At 37.0% G+C, this 25914-nt stretch overlaps 1 protein-coding gene across 1 annotated transcript in view; it reads right to left on the reverse strand.

The window, feature by feature from the left end:
- Positions 1-25914, reverse strand: part of CLASP2 (cytoplasmic linker associated protein 2) — an 84559-nt gene that overhangs the window by 53213 nt on the left and 5432 nt on the right. Inside the window, exons 3-11 of the mRNA XM_010291711.1 lie at positions 17002-17081; positions 12322-12414; positions 11544-11689; positions 10186-10321; positions 6777-6847; positions 4740-4799; positions 3493-3570; positions 2731-2898; positions 675-730 (exon numbers count right to left, since the gene is read on the reverse strand). Coding sequence (XP_010290013.1) covers positions 675-730; positions 2731-2898; positions 3493-3570; positions 4740-4799; positions 6777-6847; positions 10186-10321; positions 11544-11689; positions 12322-12414; positions 17002-17081 — 888 coding nt within the window. The remainder of the gene's footprint in view (positions 1-674; positions 731-2730; positions 2899-3492; positions 3571-4739; positions 4800-6776; positions 6848-10185; positions 10322-11543; positions 11690-12321; positions 12415-17001; positions 17082-25914) is intronic.

The following is a 25914-nucleotide window of genomic DNA, read 5'->3' on the forward strand; positions in this document are numbered from 1 at the left end:
CATCTCCTGTTATTCACTGAATATTAACTATTTGCTTCAGTTAATTTTAAGCATTGGTTTAGGTCTTCAAAACTTGACTCCCCCTTAACAGTTTCAGTATCCAGAAAACAAACACTCTCAATTACTGGCCATTTGTAAAAAGGAGTTCACTGGTTTACTCCAGAAGAGTTACAAACACATTATGTGAAAAAAGGATGAAGATACTAAATTCTGAAAACTCAAGACAAAATTAAACTCTTTGAATTACAAATCTGTGGGTTTGTTTTTTGTTTTTTATAAAGAACAGCAGCCACACGGGAATAGATGAAAGGTACGAGTCCTTCATTGCCAATTGCCATAAGCCTAACAGACCATAGACTAGACCACAGAGTAATGTTTTGCTTCTTTAGAACGACTGTTTCATGACAAAACTCCAAGACAGATGATCAATTAACAGTACCAATACATAGCAAATTATGTCTTATACTTGCAATAACTGAAAAATACATAAAATGTGAAGCAAGTAAATGAGGCAATCGTAGCTCCAGGTGCCATTTGTAGTGACACATAATATTATTCAACTTGGAAACAGGGTAAATGCTTAAGACAGTAAGACTAAGCTGCATTTAAAACTTCTAATTCAAAGAACATAAAGAACAATTATTGTGCATCGTACTATATAGCAACCACCTTACCTCTGCCTGCAAGGCTTGCTGGGCTGGCTGCAGACCATTTAGAAGATAGAGGCCGACTGGAGAAAAAAAAATCAAAAAAACAGTTAATAAACCCAACAAGTTAAGTTTCATGTATCAGATCCAAAACGCAACAATAATGGACAGAAAAAAAAATTCTGTTCTTTCCTCCCCTTAACTTTCTGAGCATATTTTCAACAAGACACATTAAATACAGAATGATAAAGAAAACACAATCATCTTATCTTTTATATTTTATAAAATTATATCTTTGCCACAAAGCATTAATCCTTAGGTTATCAATAGGCACACTTTGCTAACACAGTTCAGGCATTCCAGACTTGGTCACAGAAGCATTTAAGGCGTCAGTACAAGGTTTTAACCACAGGGCTGATCATCTAAATCAGTGGTCAAACAAAAATGGCAGAAGCTACAAAAAAAGGTTGATTTATGAAAGAAATTACGTGAAGTGGAAATACCAAGGAATGGCAATACCAAGGAAAACAGCTGTATAATTCATAAGACTCCTCCAGTCCCAAGAATTGAGGTACAAATTAGAAACTTCTAAACAGCTAGACTGAATTTCCCCTGTTTGAGTTTTAAGAGGCTCCCACAATTTATAAAAGCAGAAAAATCTCTTCTTTTCCTTTATGTTTTCTCCCCATTTCCCTTTACTTTTACTGCAAAAATGAGTAGTTACTGAAGCAAAATCTCTCTGTCTACTCAAGTTTAACTGTGAGCCCTTCCTTCTGTCTGGTTCAAAAGGGTAAAATGCAGTCAGAGGGACCGGGGAAAAGCAAAAGACTACTAGAAGAAAGCAGGATACTTTATTCATTGATTCATATCTAGCCATCTAAATATTTACCTGACTGGGAAGGTTTGCATTTACTGAAATAGTTGACTATTTCACCAATAGTCAAATTACAGTCTGAGTCTGGAGTGTCAGCTTGAGTAAAGATAATCCCTCTAATTTTAAACCAAAAAGCACAGAGGAGAGATGCATAATATTGTGTATTTATCCAAGTTATTAGCTGAGGTGCTCAATGATAATATAGAGGTCAGCACTGTTACCTAAACCCTCACAGAAGATCATGTATTTGCATCTTTGAATAAACATTTTTCTGTGGAAAATAAAGTCTTAGCAATAGCCTCCATTACAGACAATTATTTTTAAAATGTTTTTTATAATTACAAGTATTATAGGAAAGATAAGATTTGACACAGAAGAGGGAAAGCTGCTGGTATTTAAGGCGGCAGCCAAAAAAAGAGAAAAACATTAACTTCCAATATGCTGGAAGCAGTCTTTGCTTTGAAGTCAAAAGTGAGCAGACAAGTTCTCTGGCTTTGGAAATGAAGTATCTGAATTGAAATCTTAACAGGTTTAAATACTTTGAGAAAGCCTTCCAGAATTTCAAGGAAAAAAAATCACCACATATTACTACTACTGTTTTACATTTCTAATAAAAGGCAGTAGATTTTTTTTGCTATTTGTACCTAAGCAAACTTTATCTATTCAGCTCAAAATTATCTATACATTTTAATACACCACTGACTGCAGCACAGACCTACCCTCTAGTAATTAGCACAGCTGCAAAATACTGCTAATGCATATTCAATACTGTGAGGACAGGAAAAAGACAATCTCTTATCTGAATGCATCTGTCAATGTCTCTTTCTCATACTTCCCAGTGAAAAGGGATAAAAAAGGAGTAACACCATTATTTTCTCCCAGACTTATGCACTGCACCAGAACACTGGATATCAGTATGTGAACCTTGAAGGTATTTTGGCATAACAGAGGCTGCTAAGAAATAAATATGTGAATAAGAACAGCTTGCTAAAAATCTAGTTAATGACTGCCCTTATTTTTCACCTTCCTTGGGTAATACTGTCATATAGCAAAACACAGTAAAAGATTTTTTTTTTTTCCCCCCCCAAAAATTGAAAGTGACAAAATACAATTGCAGCTTTTCTGTACACCACAGAAGTCTGGCTCATTCGCTTTTGAGAAACAGTTTTTATTTGTTTATAGACTCAGAAATAGTTAAGTGACACTTACTTGAGACTCTCCTGTGAACTGGAGGATGACCTGTCTGACTGAGGGAGAGATGCTATACTGCCAGAATTCTTCAAGTAGGTCTGGAGGCTTCTTTGATAGGGTGGCTCAAGAGAATTGTAGAGAGTCTCGGCTTCACTAGGAAAGTGATTTCTAAGACCCAGATAAGCCCTGCAAAACAAGAGAATTAACCACATGTAATTGCTCTGTATTTTCTTCGAAGTGTGGAGTCAGGAAGTAGAAGATTACAGAACGAACCAGGGATGGGAGGGAAAGGAACTCAAACTGAAGATACGTAATGCATACAATACTGCTCATCAAATCATAAAAGAAACTAGCTACATTGACTGAATTAATCTTTTTGAAAGATTAGTCTGCCCTCTGAAATTCTCACATTCACTTACCGATTCTCTGGGGAAGCAAGAGAAATTCTCTTCTGGCTTACTCACTAGTCAAACTGCTGCAGCTGTTTAATGACTTAAGGCAGGGGGGGAGGATGGTTATGCAGCAATATCAACCTTTACAACTCCTGTTGCAGTAGAATCTTCAAATGCTGCACAACAGTATTAGTTGCCTCACCTTTCACAATGTATTTTGCAAAAGAAACCAGATATTAATTCAGGACTCCGAGAACAGAAACAACAATTTTCAACCTAACTTGTACTCTCTTCTTCAGCCATAGTTAGCCGCTCACCTCTGATGGAAGCCTTCTATTGCTTATGTAAACCATACAATTTTTCAGAGTAAAATGTAGTAAAAACTCACTTTCTTGCCTCCACTCTCGCTTCTGCATCAGCATCATGAATACCCTTCTTGATTGTTTCAACCAAGACAGCTGCGTGCCTAGAAGAAAGACATTCTTCATGCTATTTTGCTGCTCCAAATTCTATTTTTAGTAGTAAAGTTTTACCCTTTAATTAACATTTCTCTAAGTAAAAACCAGCTGAGATAGTAGTTCCTTCTAAGACATAAAGTAAACAAATGCTGAAGGACACCTATTACGTAATTGCACCTTCTGTAAAGGTTTAACTAAGCTTCCTCCTTCAGTCTGAGAGAATTATAACTTACTCTTCAGACACACATCCACCTATCACACTTAAAAAGTTATTTAAAACCACCTTTTTAAAGACACCTACTTTACTGCAATGGAAAAACTATTTACCCTACTATGTTAATATCAAGAAAAAGGAAGGAGTTAGTATTTTTAAGTTCTCTTTCCTGGAAATTCATCTCTGAAAGCCTCTGGTGTATGAGTTCTAAACCTCAACACATGCTCAAAGAACAGAAAAGCACCTATCAGAACAACTAAAAATTGCAATGATAAACAAATTTTAATTCAAAATATGTTTGGGGTTTTATTTTTGCTGGGGGGTGGGGTGGGGTGTTTGTTTTTTTAAAAACACACATACACACTCTGACATGAAGTGATCTCCCAATTGCTCACTTTCTCAGGAGCTCCTTGAGGGGGTGAAAGGTGACCATGGAACTGGATAAGCTCTCCAGAGCCTTCTCTGGAGGCCTTGTAGTCCCTTTGCTCTTACTCTATGCTAACAGTAGACAACCTGCAGAGCTGATGCACGTACTGTTTTCTTATCTACCCAAAGAAGCTACAGTGTACTCTTAATCATTACTAGAATCATCCTCCAGCGTAATCCCACTTGCAGTCTTGTTATGGTGAACACACAAATTTCCTCGTTTCAGGAGAAAAGACAGATGCTTACCTGTGCATCTTGGCTGCACAGGATACAAGATATATGTGAAATTCTGAGAAAGCATGGTATGCATTGCTCACGTACAGTATAGGAGAAGAGGCAGAGGGTAAAAGGAAAAGAGGCAACATGAAGTCAAGGCTGGAGCATATAGTTCTACTTCTCCCTGGCACTTGAATGAGCCACATGACTTGCTGTGCTAGAAAGGTTGGCCAACACCAAACAACATAATCCAATTAAAGGATTTCTGTCTTAAAATTCATTAGTAGTTTATTCTTGAGGAAAAAGTACACTGGCCCATACCTTTCCAACGAATGTGTCTGCCACTCTTGTAACAACAGGTCTAAAAATTCAAAGGAGCGCCTAAAAAGACAGAACAAAAAGTTATAATTAATACTCCTTTCTTTAATGTGCTTGTGGAATAAAAAGTAACTCCTTCCCTCAAGGGAAACAAATACACAAAAGTATGTTTAACTGTCAAATAAGGACACTGGTCACTTCATTGCAAAGTTAAAACATTCTGTAGAGAAAGCAAACACGCAGACTAACTAATCCTAAACTTCAAAAAAACAAAGATGTGGTTCAATTAGCCATCTGTCATGTTATTACACATAGGCTATGATAGTTTTATTAGCCCCAAAATAACAAAGATCAATAAAGTTTAAAAATTGTACAAGCTATAAAATCTTAATATTAAAAAAAAAAACACCCAACAATACTTTAAAAATTCAGCCATTAAGTCACAACATAATGTTTCTATGGCAGTGTACTTCTGTTCCGAACACTATTCCCATCCTTTCATCTGTCATTACTGAGTATGTAGCATAAAGGAAAACATGAGACCATTAGTACAGGGCTCTGCATATAGAAAGTACTCCTGAAGATTTGCTGGCACTGTCCAAACTAAGTTATATAACCTTATTCATTATTAATTCAGAATTCTTGACAATTTAGCAGACAGCTATTAGCAAAAGGCATACTTTAAAATATGTCTGAAGCTAGATTCTGGTGAACAAATCAAAGCGACACAGATTAGGAAGGTGTAGATAACAAGTCTTCAAAAAGGCAGTGGACTTCACTGTCTGGAATTACTGCTTTTTCTGGTTATGTTTAATCTTTGACCTGTTCTGGAAGGACAGATTTCATTTTTATTCTACCCAAATCCTTTGGACACCTACAGGACATGGCAAGAAACCCTGAAACGCTTTTCATTATTACAACCGACCTAGTTTTCCTCTGTCTTTCCAAAGGAATGATGCCAGTATGAAAACAGTGCAATTTTGGCCACCTTCACTGATGCTCACTGGATTGTGAACTGCAGTACCAAAGCCACCTACAGTCTAATGTTCATGAGCAAAGCCATGGTAAGGCACTGAAGCCCTGTGAATTGTTCTGCAGTCAAACTAGAAGTTATGACAGGTCAGTATAATCTGGGCTGAGGTAACTTGCTTTGGATGCAAAGATAGCTTAGATTCAGAGCAAATAGTTTAGACGCTCAAACTATTTCTTGCATAAACATAGCTATATCACTTTCGGAGCTAGCTTTCTGAGAAAGAAATGGTCAGATTCTGTGGAGAAAACGACATTGGCAGAAACGAATTAATTTTGTCAAGAACCAATACAAGTGTTCAAGTAACACGTTCCTGGAAAAAGCAACATGCTGAAGACGCACCTCAGCTGTTAAACATGACAACACATTGAGCCACCATGTCCTATCTACAGTAGCAGCCACTGTCTCAATCCCATAGTCCCCAGCATGGTAGGTTTATTTTTTAGGGCACAGTATCAGACAGCCTAGCTCCACGCATTCAAACCGCACTGCACAGAAGTTATAAAGTCCTCCTGGCATGAGGACACTGCAAAGATTTGACAAGAACTAACCTCACTAGGCCTGTCAAGTCTGGCCCTAACAGTAAGTAATACATTCAGGCTGGTTCTTCGCAAAGACATGCATATCCATCTCATGCTCTCCCAGTGCTTCTCAGTACCTGTGGTGTTTATTCTCATTAGGCTGAGCAACACAGATTCAACTACAGCTTTTTTTTCCACTTCTGGTTTTAAATCAAAAGGTACTTTTTCAATAAGTGTTAGAAACATTCTAAATTAGAATAAATTCTGCAGAAGGATACAGTGTACGTCCCCCAATAGGTCAGAAAGTACCATTCCTCAACATCATCTGATGTAACTGTTGAAATTAATTTTTGTTATTTACTGGATAACACAGTTTTCTGTATTCAGAGTTAACGGCCACAAATCTTCAAATCTGTTTGTTTTTAACATATGATCATCACATTTAAAAAAGCAACAGCTTTAATAATTTGCTATTTATAATGTACTCACCTTCTAACTGCAACTGATTTTGAGGTACAGTTGCTTGTTATTAAAGGTATAAGTCGTGGCACATGAGTATGCTGAAGGGAAAAGACAAAGCAGTTAATGACAAAAGCATTCCTGAATTTGTACTGTACTAATTAAGTCAAACAGAACTAGCAACATAATAAAAATTGCAATCATTTAAAATGCTGACTGAAACCGAGTGTAGAATACTGTTAAATAAGAGACTGCTGCTAGCACGTGAATTAAACCTATTTTTTTCCAAAATGTCAAGCAAAAAGCACTTACAATGCCACCAACAATTACATCATGATATGCAATATTTAGCTGCCAGAAGTCATATATGAAGGCTCAAATGTATCTCCTCAAAGGAGTTGTAAGATGATGTTATTTTAGTTCTATCACAGAAGGAAAAAAGCAATAGACACAGCAGTCTTAAAAATTAGAGTTATGGAGCAAAAAGCAAATCAATCAACCTGAAGCTATGGGCATTCTTTTAAGGATCAATCAATATGATTAGTGCTACAAAGACCAAATTGCTTTTAAAGCAAAATATGTCAATAAAATAATAAAAGCATGACATGTAATATAAGTAAGCTTATGTATACAATCTATATGGGAACACCTAACGGGTGTTTTTTCCTTTGTTTTTTCTTTTCCTCGTGGGAAAAGGAAACCCTTGAACTACTATTTAAAGTGGATAAGTTAAACTACATTAAATCCAAATGCAATACTTTAACTCAGAATTAAAGCAGCCTTATTTCAGGTTATCTTAGTTAATTGTAGACACAAAGTATTAAAATTTTAGTTCCAAGTAAGAGTAATATGGTTCAACAAATCCTTTATTCCTTTCTTGATTAAAGGTGTAATTCCTGAAACAGTCCCCAATACAGTATGAAACTGCAGCCTATAAAAAAAACTGTTTAAGTACAGTACTGAGCAATTGTTAGTATCTCACATATCATACTTTCTCCTTAGGTTATTGTTGCAGGATGTAAACACACAAATCACCAAAAAAGCAGAGAGATAATTATCAGTTCTCAGATTACTGCCAACTTCAGAATTAGGAGGGAATTAATCCAAAAATCTGGAAGAGCCTTACAGCTGCATTTATTTGCACTAATATACTTTTAAATGGGGTTTTAGGGTTTTGTTTGTGTTTTGCATACTTTTCAAATTGAAATGTGGCACATGACTGCCAAAAAGGGAACTATAAGCAATACCAGGGGAAGGAATGAAATGTTTTTACAGATGGAGAAACCTGTATGTTCCAAATCTTTGGAGCTAGTGACATAATTTCTAGAAAGTGTTTTGCAAAGCTTGCTTTCATTCAGCTTTAAGACTGCACATTTCATCTGTTATCTCTTTGAAGCTGTGATGATGTACATAGCGATACATGCTTCCTCCCAACCCACCTCACAACTCAACTGCCCAACCTGAATCCCACCTCCTGCTGGAACATATTTTCGCCCATCATGCCACCTCATCATGACACAACCTCCCCCCACTTCTTTTTTCTTTAATTGGTTTCCCAATTTATTAAGAATCAAGAAAGAGAAATGGGACTACAGTATAAGAACTACATGGAGAAAAAAAATATGAAATCCAAAAAGGGGCAAAGCTCTTCAAGGTCACTGGTATAATACAGCATCCCTCTCTTTACATACACTCACTCTCACAGCAATTAGATACTAAAGCACCAGATCTGAACTGGCTGTCAGTGGATTCTGGTAAGAGTTTTTGAGCAAAACGCTGACTCCAAAAGCTGTAATGACTTGGGCTCTAAATATTCAACTTATTACACACACTCCCTGACCAAATCGCATTTAATCCAAAGGACAGAAGTCCAAAGGAGAGTGGGGCTGCATTTCGTTTGAGTCTGATACTTTTCTTTCTAAGTATTCAAAAAACGTGTGGATGTGGCATGGTTTAGTGGGCATGGTAGTGTTGGGTTGATGGTTGGACTGATGATCTTAAAGGTCTTTTCCAACCTTAATGGTTCTGTGATTCTTTCGTTTTGCACTGAAACCTGAATTTTCTGTCAGAACACCTTGCATAAGCCATTTATTGGTTGGGTATTTGAACACTGGATAGGATTTTCTCGCTTCTATGCCTCCAATCTAGTACGTTAAATTACAGCTATGAATAACAGAAGTTTACACAAAATCAGGGCAGGTAGAGCCAATGTGTAAGCTTATCTCCAACAGAACTGAACCAATAAAGGCAATTTAATATAATCTCTGAATTTTTATTTCATGCGCTGCTTTTCTGACACTTGATTGGGCTCCTCTAAAGACGACAGGGTTAGTTTTTCACATGCCTGAGCTTGTCTAATACTACTGCAAATGGTATTCTTCTCTTACAACTTCAATCATCCTGCGTAAGATGTATTCCTTCCTCCACTCTTAACTCTGTGCCATTAGCCATTTCACAGTATACTGTAAGAGTCTGGGGAAAAAAGGCCAATGGTTCTTAGTCCAAGTGCTGACACAAACCTAACGCAGAAATCTCAGAGCACATTCTTAAGAGGTATGGTTAGACAGAGTAAGTACAGATTCCAAAACACACTGAGGATGGCAATACAAGGTGTGATTAAACCACTTAGGTTTCCAACCGCTTAGAAAATTAAAACCATAGATGAGATCATAGCGAATAGCACTAAGTGCCTAGCATTAAAAACACTGCAGCTTTTAATGCAGAAACTGCAGGCAACCTTCCACTTCTTTCTGAAATACAAAAATATCTGTACAAGTCCCAAAAATCTAGCTAAATATCTTGCCTCAGACACCAGTCAGTAGCAGATGCTCAAGGAACAGACAAGAAGGAAAAACAGGCAGTATACAGCATTCCCCTCTTCCATACGCTATAAAGGACTCATCTTAGAAAGTTCTTAAATCTGAGGATTAGAATCTCTACTGGGCTTTTCTTCCATGAACTTGTGCTTTCTGAACTGATCCGCATATGTCTGATCTCTTCAACATTTTATGATTAACTCCACAGTTCCAATTGTTTTTATTTTGTAAAAAGAAATTGGGGCTTTTTGTTGTTGTTGTTTTTTTGTTTTTTTGTTTTTTTTTTTTTTTTATTCTTACTAGCTTCTTAACTACTAGCTTAACTTTGTCTTCTCCAATAAGGCAGTTAAATACAGTTAACTTTTCAAATACATTTGCCTTTTTACAATTAACAGATTGTAAAAAAAACATGAAAACAGACTTGCTTTTCATACCTATTCCTCCATCTTTACCATGGTAATGCCGGCAATTGGTTTCAATAATAAATATTTGTCCATCTGTAAGAAAAATTACTTCTCCCTGACAGAATGATTTATAATGCTGTATTTCAAAACTGTTATTTTCTCTGCTACGAGTCACTACCCGAATACTCCTAGCAAGCAAAGCGAGAGAGGAACACCTACCCGAATAATGAATCTAATGGCTGCACACCCAGAAGTTGCCATCACTTTGGCGCTGTTGGGAACCAGATTAAAAAGGGTAGGCACAATAGCTTCAGCGCCATGATCAAACTTGTTTCCCAAAACAGTTGAAAGATGGCTATTTAGGAGAAATAAATGAAACTTGTTAACAAAAGTTCATTTCTTAGTCTTAAAATAACAAAGTTCATTGTACCTTTTAAAGACTTATCTTTCCATACAACAGATTTTCTTGATTTTATGATTTACAAGTCCTTGCCTCATTAAAAATGCAGGATTAGTGGAACGTCTTTGTTATTTAGCAGACACATTAAGAAGCTGAACCCTTATAACTGTATTTCATAATGAAAACCAAATACCACAATAGGCAAGGCTACAATTCTCATATCCACATAAAATATAATATTATTTTTGATTTTTAACACACTTTGAGAGTATATAATTTCTTTAAGTTTTTATATTTGTTGTTCAAGATGTTTCTCCTTTTGAATGCAGAACGAGGACATTTACACAGTACTTTTACACTATTCCCAATTTCACATTAGGAAAGGTTAGCATTACTTTCTTAAAGCCTAAATTTCCCTGGCAAGGACAGCTGGACCTCCAGCAGGTCCCCATGGTCTGTTCAATCAGAAGACCAGAACAGCATGGGTGCACTCTGCGAGGTATCTGTTCCACACAGCCACCAAAAAAATCAGTGGTTACATTAATGCCTTCCCAGAGGAAAAAAAATGCCATTGAAAACATGGAAGTGGGAAAGACTGCTCTGATGTAAAACTAAGGCTTTCTTCCCCATCTTGAATTTAGTGAGAGTCCCCAAGACGCTGAGGATGGAGAGCTTATTTCTGTTTAGCCACAGCTTCTAAAATTATCACGGACATGAAAGATATTACCTCACAAAATGTGAAATGAAACTGAATTGCATCTCAGAATTCAACAGGCAAGTGGAAGGGCTCAGAACACTATAGGGCAGATCACTTTATTATTACAAGTAGTCACAGTGAAGCCCTGTGCCTATCACCCAAGCATAAGCGCCCCTAAGACTAGTCCCCAATATTAGAGCAGTTTGCATTAACTTACGCTACATACTCAGAGTAATGATGGCAACTTGCTCTTCACATACAATCTGTTACAGGATTATCAACTACATATATTGCCTAAATGAACAAATTCCTTTAAATGCCTCTATTTCTAGGGCTTCAGACGCTGACTTGACTCTTCATCAGTCATAGTCCATAGCAGTCCAACAAGATAATCTATGCCGCAACACTGAAAAAGCATCTTTAAGTCAAATTCATACTAAACTCTAGCAATGTACACAAACGCACATGAACTATACTTACGCTACAGTAATGCATGCTTCTCTAACCACCTGGGACCTGAGATCCTTGGCCGAAAGCTTGAAAGCTCCATCCAACAACCGTAAATGCTGGAAAAATCCATCATACTGTGCAGCTCCAGCAACAAGCAATGACCGGACCTTCTTCAGCTAAAAAAGTTAAAGCATTTTGTTTATGTCACTACCAATATGCATTTCAAAATAAAAAAGTAACAACTTCATTGCAAAAATGCATGTCTTTAGAGCAAAGCATCATTTTGAAATATGACAAGAATTTAAACAACTGTAAAAAATTGTATTACTTAAATTCCAGAGCTTAAAAAGTCTCAGATTCCAGTCTACAAATACACAAATATGTAATTCTGTTCACATATCCGTTTCCAAACACTAAGATGCCATAAACCTGATTAAAAAAATGTAATTGCTACATACACAGAAGCTTTTTATGCTGCAAGTGGAAGTTACTGTAGCCACACGTAAGATATACTACTGCTAGCAGTTTACCTGCAGAATATGTAATTTTGCATACATGCCAACTGAAATATACACAATGGACTTCAGAAAGCTTCCACTGAAATGTCAGCAAAAATTTGTTTTGGCCTTTTTAAAACACTTGCTCACATTTATTTGATACATGGAAATTCAATTTTTAGAAATTAAAATTAAAATGTCTTTGATTAAATATTCTTTCTTAAAGTAATTACACCCCAGATAAAACAATCTAGCTACCTGTGCTTTATGAAATACACCCACCCAAACCTGAAATCAGATGAAAAATTTACCGCATTAGTTCGTTGATCCCAATCATGTTTGTCATCTGAGAGAATTTCCCTGATTTTGTTCAATGTTTCTTCAAGTTCTCGACTAGAATATATCTGAAGTATTAAAAAAAACACAGAAAAGTGATAATATTAATATCCCAGGTAACCTGATGAAGGCAAATAGCTTGAGAAGACTGAAAATACAGTTATAATTCTGAAAAATCTTGCCCCAGAAGTTCCTGAGAACTGTGCAAGATGTATAAATGGGCATTTTAAGGCAAATCTTTGAGGATATCACCGAGCAGTGAATATTCATTAACAGAAAAGCTGAAGTATCAACATTTTCCTCAGGATTTCACCTTTCACCTTTGTGATGGGCTAATCACATCTGGAATTTCAATAACTCCACTAAATAATTTATTATTTGCTACAAGCAGAGGTTTTAGATAATCTGTTGCAATAATATTGCAATTCCATTTTATTTTCATACCCACTATTACCATGGTACTCAACCAACAGATTTTAACCCAGTGCAACTGTTTTGGGGCAGGGACTTGCACATTACAAGAGTGCATGGCTCTAAAAGAACCTAACTGGACTGCTGGTCAACACTAAAATTAAAAATTTGTCTGAAAAATAAATTAAAACCTTCAGTAGCTTCTATATGTACTAGTACTCCAAGCCTATCATTTATTAACTTATGGAGCCAATAAATAAATGTAAGGAGCAGCCTCTTGTCAGAGTTATCTATACACAGTAACTCCAGAAAAATTGAAGTCTGACCAATCTAATCATACATGTATTACCAAATAGTGACTGATGTATTAATGCATTTATTGGTAACTGTACACATACAACAGTGGACTTCTGAAGAAAATTTTTTTAAAAGTAGCCATGAAAACGTATTACTAACATCAGAAATAAACTGACTTCCTTTCTATTCTCCTAGACATAAGCCACAGGATGCTCTTTTCCGCTTCCAGTGAATATGCAAAATTTAAAGGTTTTTTTTTTTCTCTGCAGATTGAGAACAAGTTGAAGATGTTATCGAGCAAATTACTAACCAGAAACTTGATCCAGACAGAGTTTCTTCAAAAATGCATTTTCAGCTAAAGATTTCCAGTTTTTTGGATCAAAAGTTTTTTACATAAACACATTGGGCTAAACCGAGTTGCCCATACACAGACACCTGGTGCCATCTGAGACACAGCCAAGACATCCACATGGTGCTGGCAGACACGATTCAGAGCTTCAAGGAAACTTATACCCTTCTAGAGTGAAAGCTGGAGGCCAGCATGGTAATTTACATAGCACCTAAATAGTAGTGCCTCATGCTTACTCATTATTTAAGTCCAAACCATAATTTTTATATGCAAGAGCACAGAGCATATAGAGGAAAAAAGGACCAGTGGTTAGGACACCTTGCTTTGCATGGATTGCTGAAGAGCTTTGATACTGGTCTCTTGAACATACTGTTCTGCATGTATATACGCAGCTTTTATTTTATTGTTAAAAAAAAAATAGGAACGTTCTGTTCTACAGTTAAGCTGAACATGTATTTTCTACAAAATACCTTTTTTTCCTGGGCAACTTGAAATTACTACAAGAGTTACTCAACATACAGTCTAGTTTTCCAATTTTTTGACCATATCAAATGAATTATAACTTACAGTAGACTTGGGACCTTGACTGTATTGACATCTACTTTTGTTCCAATACTTGAATAGAACATGGTTATGAACGCCTCTATATTTCATGCTGAAATATTGAGTAGGTGGAAGACATCCATGCTCTAAAACACCTGCATATCTGGTTTGTAAGATAAACGGGGTAGGAATCACTTCAGAAACAAAATTAGTACACTCAGGACAGCTTCACTATCATGCAGAAAACAATTTCTGAATATGCTGTACCAATAAAATTGAAATTTTTATTACGACATAGCTGTGTAAGCTTTTCCAGGGTACACTGTGGAAGCAGCTTTGCAGTTCTATACAGGGGACACAACTGCATCCATAAAAACCAAAAAGCCGTTTCTCATGATTACTGTTTTCTTCTTCATTAGAAGTCAGTAAACATCTGATGCAGAACTTATTTGAAAAGAGTAAATGATTTAATGAAAACAGTGAGTGCAAGTGTAACAGACTTTCTACTCCACTGCCCACAAAATCAAACCTGAGTTTTTTATATACTTTTAATATACTTATGTATATTGGTAGCATACAATACTTGTTACACACCACTAATTTACTCTAATTCTGTAGGTACCATACTATCAAGAGTAAATATTACGTGTGTCTCGATGATCATTTCCATCAAATTACATTTCCATTATCAAAGAAAATTCTTGTTTTCCTTTTAAAAGTGGAAGGGACTACTCACCGTTTAACTAAAGATGCAGTTTCATATCAGTGACCCTAATGCCATCAGAATTCATGACACAGTTCAACCTCCTCAGGCTCACCATTTACCATCACCCACCTTGCCCCATCCCCTTCCCAGTTCAGGGTTTTAACACAGAAAAACTTAACCATACAAGAGAAAAGGCAAAAATTTCTCTGCCAACTCAGCAGCTTATGCCAACTTATCGCAAAGAAGCAAAGTGCAACAACAAGGGAAGTGGGACCATGCTTTTTTGTGGCAGCTGAGATCTGTTTAGTGCACATTTGAAACTTAGTCTGAGGTTCTGGTCAAATACCTTTTGTAAGCTGTCTCACTGAGTAAGTAGATCCTCAAAACTAGGACTTTTTTTGTTGACAGCTATGTGTTTTCAGAGATCACGTGCTGTAGTTACTGCCACAGGATTAAAACATACTAAGCAACAGACAAGTACAGAAGCAACATGTACAGTGGGTTTACGTCTGACCTACTTGCACACCTAGGCAAAGAATTTATTTTTTTTCTTTAATTACCTGGCACAAACAGAATTGGATCTATGCAATTTCTGCTATTCAAATTGTAATTCCTCACTGTAATGAGGAATTTAGTAAAGGCATAATTTTATCTTGTTATGAAATTAAAACTGTAATTCCACTGAAAAATCCCAAATTGTCAAAGTTGTCCATACCTGTATTAGTTTCAGAGAAACAAAAGGTACTATTTTAATAATTTCTTTTCTCCCCATCCAATTATGCTTTTAGAAGGTCAAGATGAAATTCTGTGTTCAGTCAATGACATAATACATTTTTTTGTTCACAAGTTCCTACATCAGACTTTTATAAAAACAATTAAATTTGTTCTGAAAAAAATTCTAGCTATTAATGGGAGTTACTCCTAATAACCGGAACACAGGATTTTCTTCAAATTAAGCAAAATAAAATAAACAGAGTTGTAAAAACATTATGGTTGTAATCTTAAATACAAAGGCACGATCTTCTCACCACAGTACTTCTCTTTTTGGCACACAGATCCATCAGACTTATCTCAATCACCCATCTTCTTCATAAACTGCTGTTATCCATTAGAGGGCAACACACACACATCATTACAGCTAAGCGCAACATCAAAGACAGAAAAATCAAAAGCTCAAACACAAATAAGAGTAATAACTATACAGATGTACTTCCAATTTGGGGATTACAAACTAGGTATGAGTAAAGAATATGATATTATTAATGATGAGCGGTCATTGGAGCAGGTTCCTAGAAAGGCAGATCCAACACTGGAAGCTTTTAAGAATGAGTTAAACATACACACACCATAAGTAACCTCAATTTACTTGATTAATACAGATGTACTTAATCTTGATTCAGAATTCAATCAATTTTTCCATAATATAGTTCCCTTCCTTACTTTCACTGAAGCCACTACTAAACCCCACAAATGTAATGAAAAAAGGAAGACACAGGAATGGGCTCAATAATGTACTAACAACTCCCTCTCCCCATTCTGTCTAATGAGTTTCCTTTGCTTTTAGAATAATCTGGAAAACTACAGGTCATAAACATTATTTCTTCACAGGGTCTAGTACAAAAACTTCTCTCTTCCTTAACAGTTACACATTTCTCCCCTCCATCCTTACCTCAACTCGGGTAAGATTAGTAAAGAGGAAGGAAAACTTGCTCAAGGAAAACTTATTCAAAATAGGTCTAGGAAGATACAAACATGTTAAATGACTCAGCTGTGTGAAAGTACCAAGTATGTAAAATCTGATCTTTCAACTCAGAATCCAACAGGTTCGTTAGTACTCCAGTTAAGCACTAGATTTATTTTTTTAAGTGTTGCTAGAGATGGGGACATGTATGCCAGACACGTATCATTACAATTCAGACACATTTGAAAATGCAATGATTATTTGAGGTTTTTTTTTTAATTATTTGCCTATATTATTAGTACTTGATTATCCCATGAAACTGCAGCCCTAAATTTTCCAAACATTACAGAAATCTTTTTCTTATTAAAATTAAAACATACAATTATTTACAGTAGCTCCCTGGAAAAGACTAAGAAGCAAGAATTAATTTTAGCTGAAATATAATGTGATAATAATTAGTAGGACAGTAAAGAAAAGGCGGGGGTTTTGGTAACTAACTGGAAAAGAATAAAGAGCTTTCCACGGAGACTTTAAATTCAGAAAGAAGGAAAAGTAACACCACTTACTTAGAAGACCATAAAATTAAAGACATTTCAAAAGTAGGCTAACACATAGTATTGCAAATAGCGCGTTTCTGAAAACAAACATGAGTATACACAGCATCTTACCTGTACAGTAGGAACATCTGTAAATGCCTTAATAAAATCATCCTCATCCACAGCTCCAGCTCCTCCTTCTTTAGAGGAACCTACATAAATGTAAAATACTGTTAAACAGTATGTAATGTATGTCAAGTTTTTCAAACTGACATAAGCATCTTTCACAGTACCTATTTTCAAACACTTAATATAACTTACAAAAATCCTGAACATTCATCATGTGTAAAATTGCAAGACCTTGGATTCTGATTTCACCATTAGTAAGGAAAAAGTTAAACTTTTTTTATTCAAAAATAAACAACTCTGAGTAGTTTCCAATTTGACAAAGCTAATGGTTTCATTTTATTATTTTTATTTTTGTCTTTAATTGGAATAATCTTTAGTACAATAAACCTCTAGTTTATAGAATTCTAGCTGTTTGCATAGAATTATGAGATCTGCATCCTGATAATACAAATGCTCCTAAATACAGCATAGAATTTAAAATTATTTACCAAAGCAAAAGTTATTTGTCCTTAAATGGAATTCCTGTGGATGAATTTTCACCTCAACACATGTGGCACACGCAATCAGCCCTGGAATGCATAGTAGCCCTACACAATTCATTTACCTTGTGCTTCCCAGTATTCTCATGAGGAGCTAAGAAGTGTGACACACATTTCTCAGTCTCAAAGCTCCAAGAACTTCAACAAAGAAAGCAAGGACATGGCGAAGGGAATGTTGTGTTGGAGCAAAATCTGAACTCCACTGATTGGCAGCCTCCTTCTCAGAGCGCTCATCCCCATGGGTGTTCCACAGTGGGATAACTCCAGGACTGTATCACCTGGAAGAGGCTCCCAAGAACCTTCCAGACACATTACTAAACAAACATCAGACCAAAAACCTTTTAACTCCAAAAGCTTCCATGCCAGCTATGCAAGTAGTAGGGCAGTTATTTCTGTGCAAGGTAAATGAAGGAACTATTCTCACGTAACAGGCAAAGATGCCCCAAATCCCAAGCAAAAAGAATCAGGGAAGAATACTAACAGGTAACCTGCTGGTTTCACACTGGCACATGGTTGCCCAATCTCATGAAAATCCTGGGTAGAAACTAAGGCAACTCTAAAAAAGAAAATAATTTGAAAATAGTGTCTGGATTTCACTTTCTTGCAAATACTAGCGTTACTAAGAAAGCCCTTTTTAAAAGGAATTAACTCAAGTCTGCTACTCAATCAAAGAACAAGGTAATCAGACCCACTCTGTGCTACAAGCCTAAAACTCCAAATACAAGGTGAAGCTTGGCAGAATTGGTAAGTATCTTCAATAATTCCATCGGGCAGATAATAAGACAAGACAGGTGATGCATGGAGATAATCAGCCCAGTAGAACACTCCCTTCTTGAGAGAAAAACAAATAAATCTCTTAGAGCACATGAGCACTCAGGAACAAGGGTCTTGTCTCAACTGTTTCAGAGTGAGGCCAATAGGATAGATGGTAGAATATGCTCCCTAACTTGCAGAGCACAGTTGAAATGGAGGCATCAAGCAGAGAAGACATGTATTTTACTAACTACAGAACAAATTAAAAAACATAAGGAAAAGCAGTTAAGAATGAGTGGTCTGCTACAACAAAAAGCTAGGACTTCTTGACAGCTTGAACCTCTTGGTGGCTGCACTCTTCAAAAACGTTTCATGGTTTACAGTGCCTGATCTCCTATTTATAGTGCAAAGAATTGTGTCTGCTGTGTTTATACACTTGTGCGGTTCAAAACATGAGGGTCCACTACCACTATAAATTTAATGGCAAACTTATTAGATCTCAGTGCCTCTATGCTGAACAAGATCTCTCACATGCCTCTGTGGCTGCTTAGTGTAAAAACACTGAAGTGATAGCTAGCAAAATTTGGACATGGTGCCTACAGTATGATATAGGAACATTTAAGAAATTTTGACAGCCTAAGCTCAAGTATGTTGTAAAGAGATGCTGTACATAATGCACTTCCACATGTATATCTCCAACACCATCTGTCATAATTGCCAGTGGCAGTCAGAAGGGAAAGAAGAAATTCTAACCGTCTATTTCTTCTCCCTCCAGACAGCAAAGGGAACAAGTCCTTCCACAGAGACGCTGAGTACCTGACTGGCTAAGGAAAAGAAGAGGGAAAGATCCCATTCAGACCCAGAACACACCCTTCTGCCACACAAACTTGTACAGCTCCTAAAAGGGAGGATGCCCTGGTCAGAGCAGAAATTTGTGGAAAGAAACCTTGAAAGGAAAGAATTTGGCACAGGGGCACCATGCTAAACTAGGTGGTGCAAACCCTGGATCCTCAAATCATAACTTCATCTGTCCCTCCCAAAATACTCCGACATTTCAGAAAGTCTCGTAGTACCAAAATAACCACAATCAATATGCAGTACATACTGAAGAAAAGTAAACGGAAAAGAAATCTTAAGTAGCCAAAAGGTTACCAGAAAACCCTAATTTTTAAAGCTTGAAACATAGTTTTCATACAAAGAACTGCTTTTGTAAAATGTTTAAAATTATTTAAACAGTTAATAAAAGGTTTCTGTTCTTATCAAAATGGATTTACTCAAAGCTAACCCTTTGTGTTAGTCACAACACAGTAAACCCCTATGAAGCTCATACTACACGTTTCTGTGCTACATGATAAAATATTAAGACTACAGCGATCCCATGACATTACAGGCAAAAAACCCCACCCCTGCCTTGTGTTACTATTCAGCTATGTAAATACCCAAAAGCCACTGTTAAAGCAGGGAGAAAAGTACTTTGCATTCCTATCCATTACTTACCAATTTTCTGCCAAGGGACTAAACTTAAAGAAATCAAACATTAAAAATTGACACATATGGGCCACAAACATAAAAAACATAGAAAATGTTTGGATTCCAAGTATTCATAGTGCATTCATGTACACTATAAAGTAAAAATTAAAAGTGTGTGAAGTTGTCTTTGCTAAGTAAGTAAGTGTTGTCATCTTTAGTCCGCCTTAAAGTATTGCTTTTAAAATCAGAAAATAGCATGGACTACATGACAGATTTTCTAGCACCGTAACACCATCTAATAATGCATCCTGAGAAATAAGAGAAAATCCTTTATCTAAGGAGTAACAATTTATTACTTTAAGGAGAGAAAGAGGAAGGATAGACTACTATTTAAAATCTGTCTGACACAGTCCAGGTACACAGCATTTCCCATATTCCTAGTCTCAACTAGTTCACTTCTTCAGATCACTTTTCTTGGAAACCAATACTCACAGAAAATTGTTTTATTGCCTCTTTGCCTTGAAATATAAAAAAGGTTCTGTGTTTTTTTTTTTGGCAGGTGACACTTTTTTTAAAACTTATCTCTAAAAGCACATTCACTTCTACTCCACTAATTTTCCCCTCCTCAACAGCATGATGACATATGCATATCAAAATAAAAGTGTGAAGTAACTGTCTTCTCTTTATATTGTATACAAGTCAAAAGACTACACTGCACAAGAAGGAAAAATATTGTTCAACCTTTCCCTTCCCAATCCCTTCGTAAGTATGTTTACCAATCCTGTTTACCATATCACTTCTGTAGAGACTAACCAAAAAAATGACAGAACTCTATCCACTGTTTCCCAATTCAGGAGAAAGTCTTTTACTATGCTAACAAGATACATAATAGTCACACACATGCAGATGCCTTCAAACAACTTCTCATGCTTTTGTAAGGCTTGACCCTCCTCCACAAAAGCAACAGCAGAGCTTTACAAAATTCTCATTTTAGACAGTACTGCCTACAGACTCAAAACTGACATATCTGACAGAGCACACAGATTTTGATAAGCTGTTTTGTTGTTGCTTACCTTCTCAGACCAAGCTGTGATTATAAATTTCTTACAAGTAGCTCTCTTTGAGCATTAATGACTTCACTGAATAGTGCATGTTCTTCAGCTTACCCACAGAACACATAATCCTTTGACCAAGTGCAGACAAGTTCAACTACTGCATTCCTAATGGCAAGAACACTACAAACAATTCGAAAGGGCTGTAACCCCACTGCATTTAACATCTTTAAGCGCTCAGCAGATAACTAAAATCCAGAGCTTCACCAACTGGCTTTTTCTTAAATGAGTGCAACTTACATTGACCTACCTTTGGCCTCAGCCCATTGAATCCAACTGGGCCTCCCTCAGCTGAGACTCACAAGAGAAAAGTATCTGAAGGAAAGGGAGATCAATCCACACCGGACATTTACCTACCTAAGTTTTCATTCATAACCTTTACTTACTCTTACCCTTCAAGCACCTTGGTTAGACAAACTCACAGAGAGACCTGCAAGCCCAAGTTCCACTTCAGGAAGCTGACAAGAATCTACTGAACACAACACAGACTTGATATGGAAATAAATTATAGCAGCTGAAGCACCTTGGAGTGTTACAGTTGGTTTGTGGTTTTGCTCACGCTGTGATCTTTCAAAGCACTTATGCATTTCTTTTTTCTATTGGCACTCATTTTTCACAAATACTTAGAAGAACATTTGAGACCCTGGCTCTTTCGTCCAGTTCCAACAGGCGAGTTTTAAAGTTATGCTAATTTTATAAACATGACATCATTAGTCTTAGTTTCAGTATTTAACATAGCTTTCCAATAACCTAATATTTACATTTTACCTTAATTTGTTCCTAATTTTACACCTGAATATGGAAAATAGCACTAATTATTCTACATTACAGAAATTACTGAGAATAAGCAGTAACACAGCTCATTTGTTATCTATAATTTGTGTTGCAAAACACTGTGGTTTGGGATATTGCAGTTTTTTTGGAGTTTTTGTGGTGTAATAGTTCAAGAAAAATAGTATTTTAATTACTTTGTCACTTCTCTTCAACTGTGCATTGTTTTTTGAAACAATTTAAAACAGATACTGTATTAAGAACTAGAACTAACATTGCCTGTCATCGCAAACTACACAATTACAGTTTATAAATGTTTTAGACAACACTTCTATCTTTCACTTCTAAAAGATCACTAGTGCAAAACAGAAGGTCAAAGTGATTTGATTTTAATGTATTGTTTTTCCCTTACATTTTAAAGAACATTGCGTTTATTTGTTGCAAGTAATAATTGCACCTTTGGTGAAAAATCTCTACTCAAATTATAAAAACAATTTGCATCTTAGGCTTCTACATTCCCTGCTTCTCTATTTGAGAGCATATACAATTGTCCGAAGAAATGAAACAGCTTTTTTATGACACTTCTCCCTCTTCTGGGATTCCTTTTCTGCCCTACAAAGAGGAATCACACCTGCTTACTTTGCACAGCAGCAATGCAGGAATGTTTTGGAATGGTTGTCTTTGCTTACTCTGTAACAGCCAAAGTCCCTAAGGACTCAAAGTGGCAGGGCCAACTGATTTCAGCCCAGCTTCTTCCTCCCACCTTCCTCTTTGTCCTTCTGGATTTACCCACATGAAAATATAAACAGACTGCTTCCTCTTCTTACTGCTTGAAAAAAAATCAGTATTCAATGCTAGCAAACTAAACAAAGGGTGGCTTGTCTTCCTTTTTCTCATCACTGCCTGGTACTACCATGATTGCTAGTAAAAAATCTGGGACAAGAACACACGGTCGACATGTCAAAAGAAGGTTACACAGTGTGGTGAGGTCTTATCTCCAGACTTCTTAATTTCTTCTCTACTGTTACTCTTTTCCTATTTTATCCATTCATAAGCTGACTTCTTCCCTCAAAATGCTCACAGCCTAGAATATCAGATACAGTATTGTCCTTATACCTACATAATCATACAATCTAACTGAAGCATCTGGAAATTAGTGCAAAGTAAACTAAAGTAGCATGAACTTTCTGGCAACTGTCTTTAGGTGATGCACAGAAAACAGAGAGACTAATGAACAGTAGTTATGAATACACATATATGTTCTCTGAAGGTATACGTATAGGTGTGTATACATGTGTGTATTTATAATTTAACATGTTTGTTTATTTTCATTCAGAATCCTCATTAAGATTGATTCTCCAATCCACCTTCTGAGGCTAGCTAGAAAAGAGAGTATCCGTTAGAGGAATGGAAACCTCAGTGACTGGACAAGCATTTATAATGGCCCAGAAGAACAGACCACTGAGCATGTGCAAGGCAAATCCTCTCCTGAAGTAAACAAAACCAACAAAATCCAACAGCTCTCAGAGAACCTGGAAAGTTGTAAGACTTCCAACTTCCCTGAGTTCTGGGTTAGGTTAAAATCGTAGTTAAGAACTGCAGGATTGCAACCCAGCAATTCCATGGGCAAAGTTCTCACCCTCAGCAAGTTTGCAGACAACACCAAGCCTTGGAGCGGTCGACATGCCTGAGGGACAGGATGCCAGCCAAAGGGACCTCAACAAGTCCAAGGAATGAGCCCATGTGAACCTCATGAGGTTCACAAGCGTCCTGCACCAGGGTTGGGGCAACCCTCAGTTTGGAGCGGTCGACATGCCTGAGGGACAGGATGCCAGCCAAAGGGACCTCAACAAGTCCAAGGAATGAGCCCATGTGAACCTCATGAGGTTCACAAGCGTCCTGCACCAGGGTTGGGGCAACCCTCAGTATCAATACAGGCTGGGGGGTGAAAGGATCGAGAGCAGCCCTGCCAAGAAGGACTTGGGGGTACTGGTGGATGAAAAGCTGGACGTGAACCAGCAACATCCACCCGCAGCCCAGAAGGCCAACCGTATCCTGGGCTGCATCCAAAGCAGTGTGGCCAGCACGTCGAGGGAGGTGATTCTGCCCCTCTGCTCCACTCTGGTGAGACCTCCCCTGGAGTCCTGCGTCCAGTTCTGGAGCCCTCAGCACAGGAAAGACATGGACCTGTTGGAGTGGGTCCAGAGGACGGCCACAACAATGATCAGAGGGATGGAGCATCTTTCCTGTGAGGACAGGCTGAGAAAGTTGGGATTGTTCAGCTTGAAGAAGAGAAGGCTCCATGGAGACCTTATTGCAGCCTTCCACTACTTAAAGGGGGCTTCTAAGAAAGATGGGGAGAGACTTTTTAGCAGGGCCTGTTGTGATAGGACAAGGGGTAATGGTTTTAAACTACAAGAGGGTAGTTTTAGACTAGATAGGAGGAAGGAATTTTTCACAGCAAGGGTGGTGAAATACTAGAACGGGTTGCCCAGAGAGGTGGTAGATGCCCCATCCCTGGAAACACTCAAGGTCAGGTTGGATGGGGCTCTGAGCAACCTGGTCTAGGTGAAGATGTCCTTGCTTATTGCAGTGGGGTTGGACTAGATGACCTTAAAAGGTCCCTTCCAATCCAAAGATTCTATGATGCTATGGTCTCTCAGGAATGAAGTTAACTGACTGGGGACAAGGAAGCTAACAGGTGTTCTGTAACAAATCCTCTGATTCAGACTCTGATACCCAAGGCTGATCTCAAAGGCTGCTCAGAAAGACAAAAAGGCTGATTTCAGTTGGGATCTTGCAGAAAAATGCTTGAATTTCACAACATCCTGGAAACCAAAAAGGGAAGCAAGTGCCACAGAATGTCAAGGATGCTTTGCTGACCAAGATTATCTCAGATCAGTTTTATGTCATACATTGGGCCAAAATAAAATAATGGGAAAGAAAAAACCCAAACTAGTTGATTTTACATGACAAATACAGCACTTCGAAAATCACTTAATGAGGGCTAAACAAATAATAGAGGAAAGACTCCTGAACTTATTCGCTGCAGAACTCAAAAGTTTAAAAAAACAACCACCCAAAAAACCCCAAACTTGGGCATTGATTACTATGAAGCTTTTTTGTGCAAGTAAACACCGAACTGTCTTCATGAGTCTGAAGACAATCAATACAGCAAGCATGAGTTTACCCTGTTTCAAGTCCAGTCACTAACAATTTATATTTACAGTTCCACAATTACTGAAGCCCTATTAACAAAAATGTTTCTTAACTACAGTATATAGTTTTAATGAGATTAACTTCACCTGGCTAAGATTTCAGAAAGCAAGTATCCATTTTCAGTACCCCATTTGTTTTATGAAGAGCCTTTCCATTTACACTGTTTCTTACTAAAGCGTCTAAGCACTTTGAAGTGTCTTCTGCTAGGAAATAGAGCCAAAATAAGCAAATCAGTAAGACTTTAATACTTCTCAGCAAAGAGCTTTATTGCTATCAAGGAGGGGAAAAAATGCATTATAATGCTAATAGAACACACTATAAACAGATACACAAATTAAACTTAAATTTCCTCAAGTTGGGAATAGCTTCCTAGAGTTAAGAATGTGTTCCTTTAGCTAAGAAAAACATGTACGGTTTTATTATAGTTCTCAGAGCCTTCTTTTGCCAAACCTGTTCACCTGGTCCACCCAAGTTTTCCAGTTACTTGATTTCTACCTAAAAGGAGATTATTTTTAATGGTTTTGGAGCAATCATCAAACTTTAAGAGCCCTTTTTTTAACTTAAAGAATTACAACCATCCTAAAACTGAGGGTTATTACAAATAATGCCAGCATTAAATCTCAACTGGTACAGTTGCAGTCTTCATTGAGGACCAGAACCTTTGAGCAGTTTAAGAAAAGTAGGCAACATCACTATTTTTATGTTGGAAAAAACACTTTTTGCATGCACACTTTAACAGAAAAAAATGAACCACCTCTATATCCTTGGGTTTTCACTTCATATTCTTCACGCTTGGCACATAACACCCTTACTCCAAAATATCTTTTTAAACAGCAGTTTCAATAATTCTGAGTTTTGAATTAGTAACATCCCTTTTGCTGTTTTGTTACTGGATGACTCATCCTAAAGCAATACAAGTTGTCTCAAAAAGTGTAACATCCATGTTAACCAGTAAGCAATGCATAGTAACTATATGTTAGTAACAACTAACATATGTACTATATTGGCTAATAGGCCAATACACTAGAGAGAAAAAAAGCCAACAAACCATA

This window comes from Phaethon lepturus, unplaced genomic scaffold (genome assembly GCF_000687285.1).
Source record: "Phaethon lepturus isolate BGI_N335 unplaced genomic scaffold, ASM68728v1 scaffold11677, whole genome shotgun sequence".
Lineage (NCBI taxonomy): Eukaryota > Metazoa > Chordata > Aves > Phaethontiformes > Phaethontidae > Phaethon > Phaethon lepturus.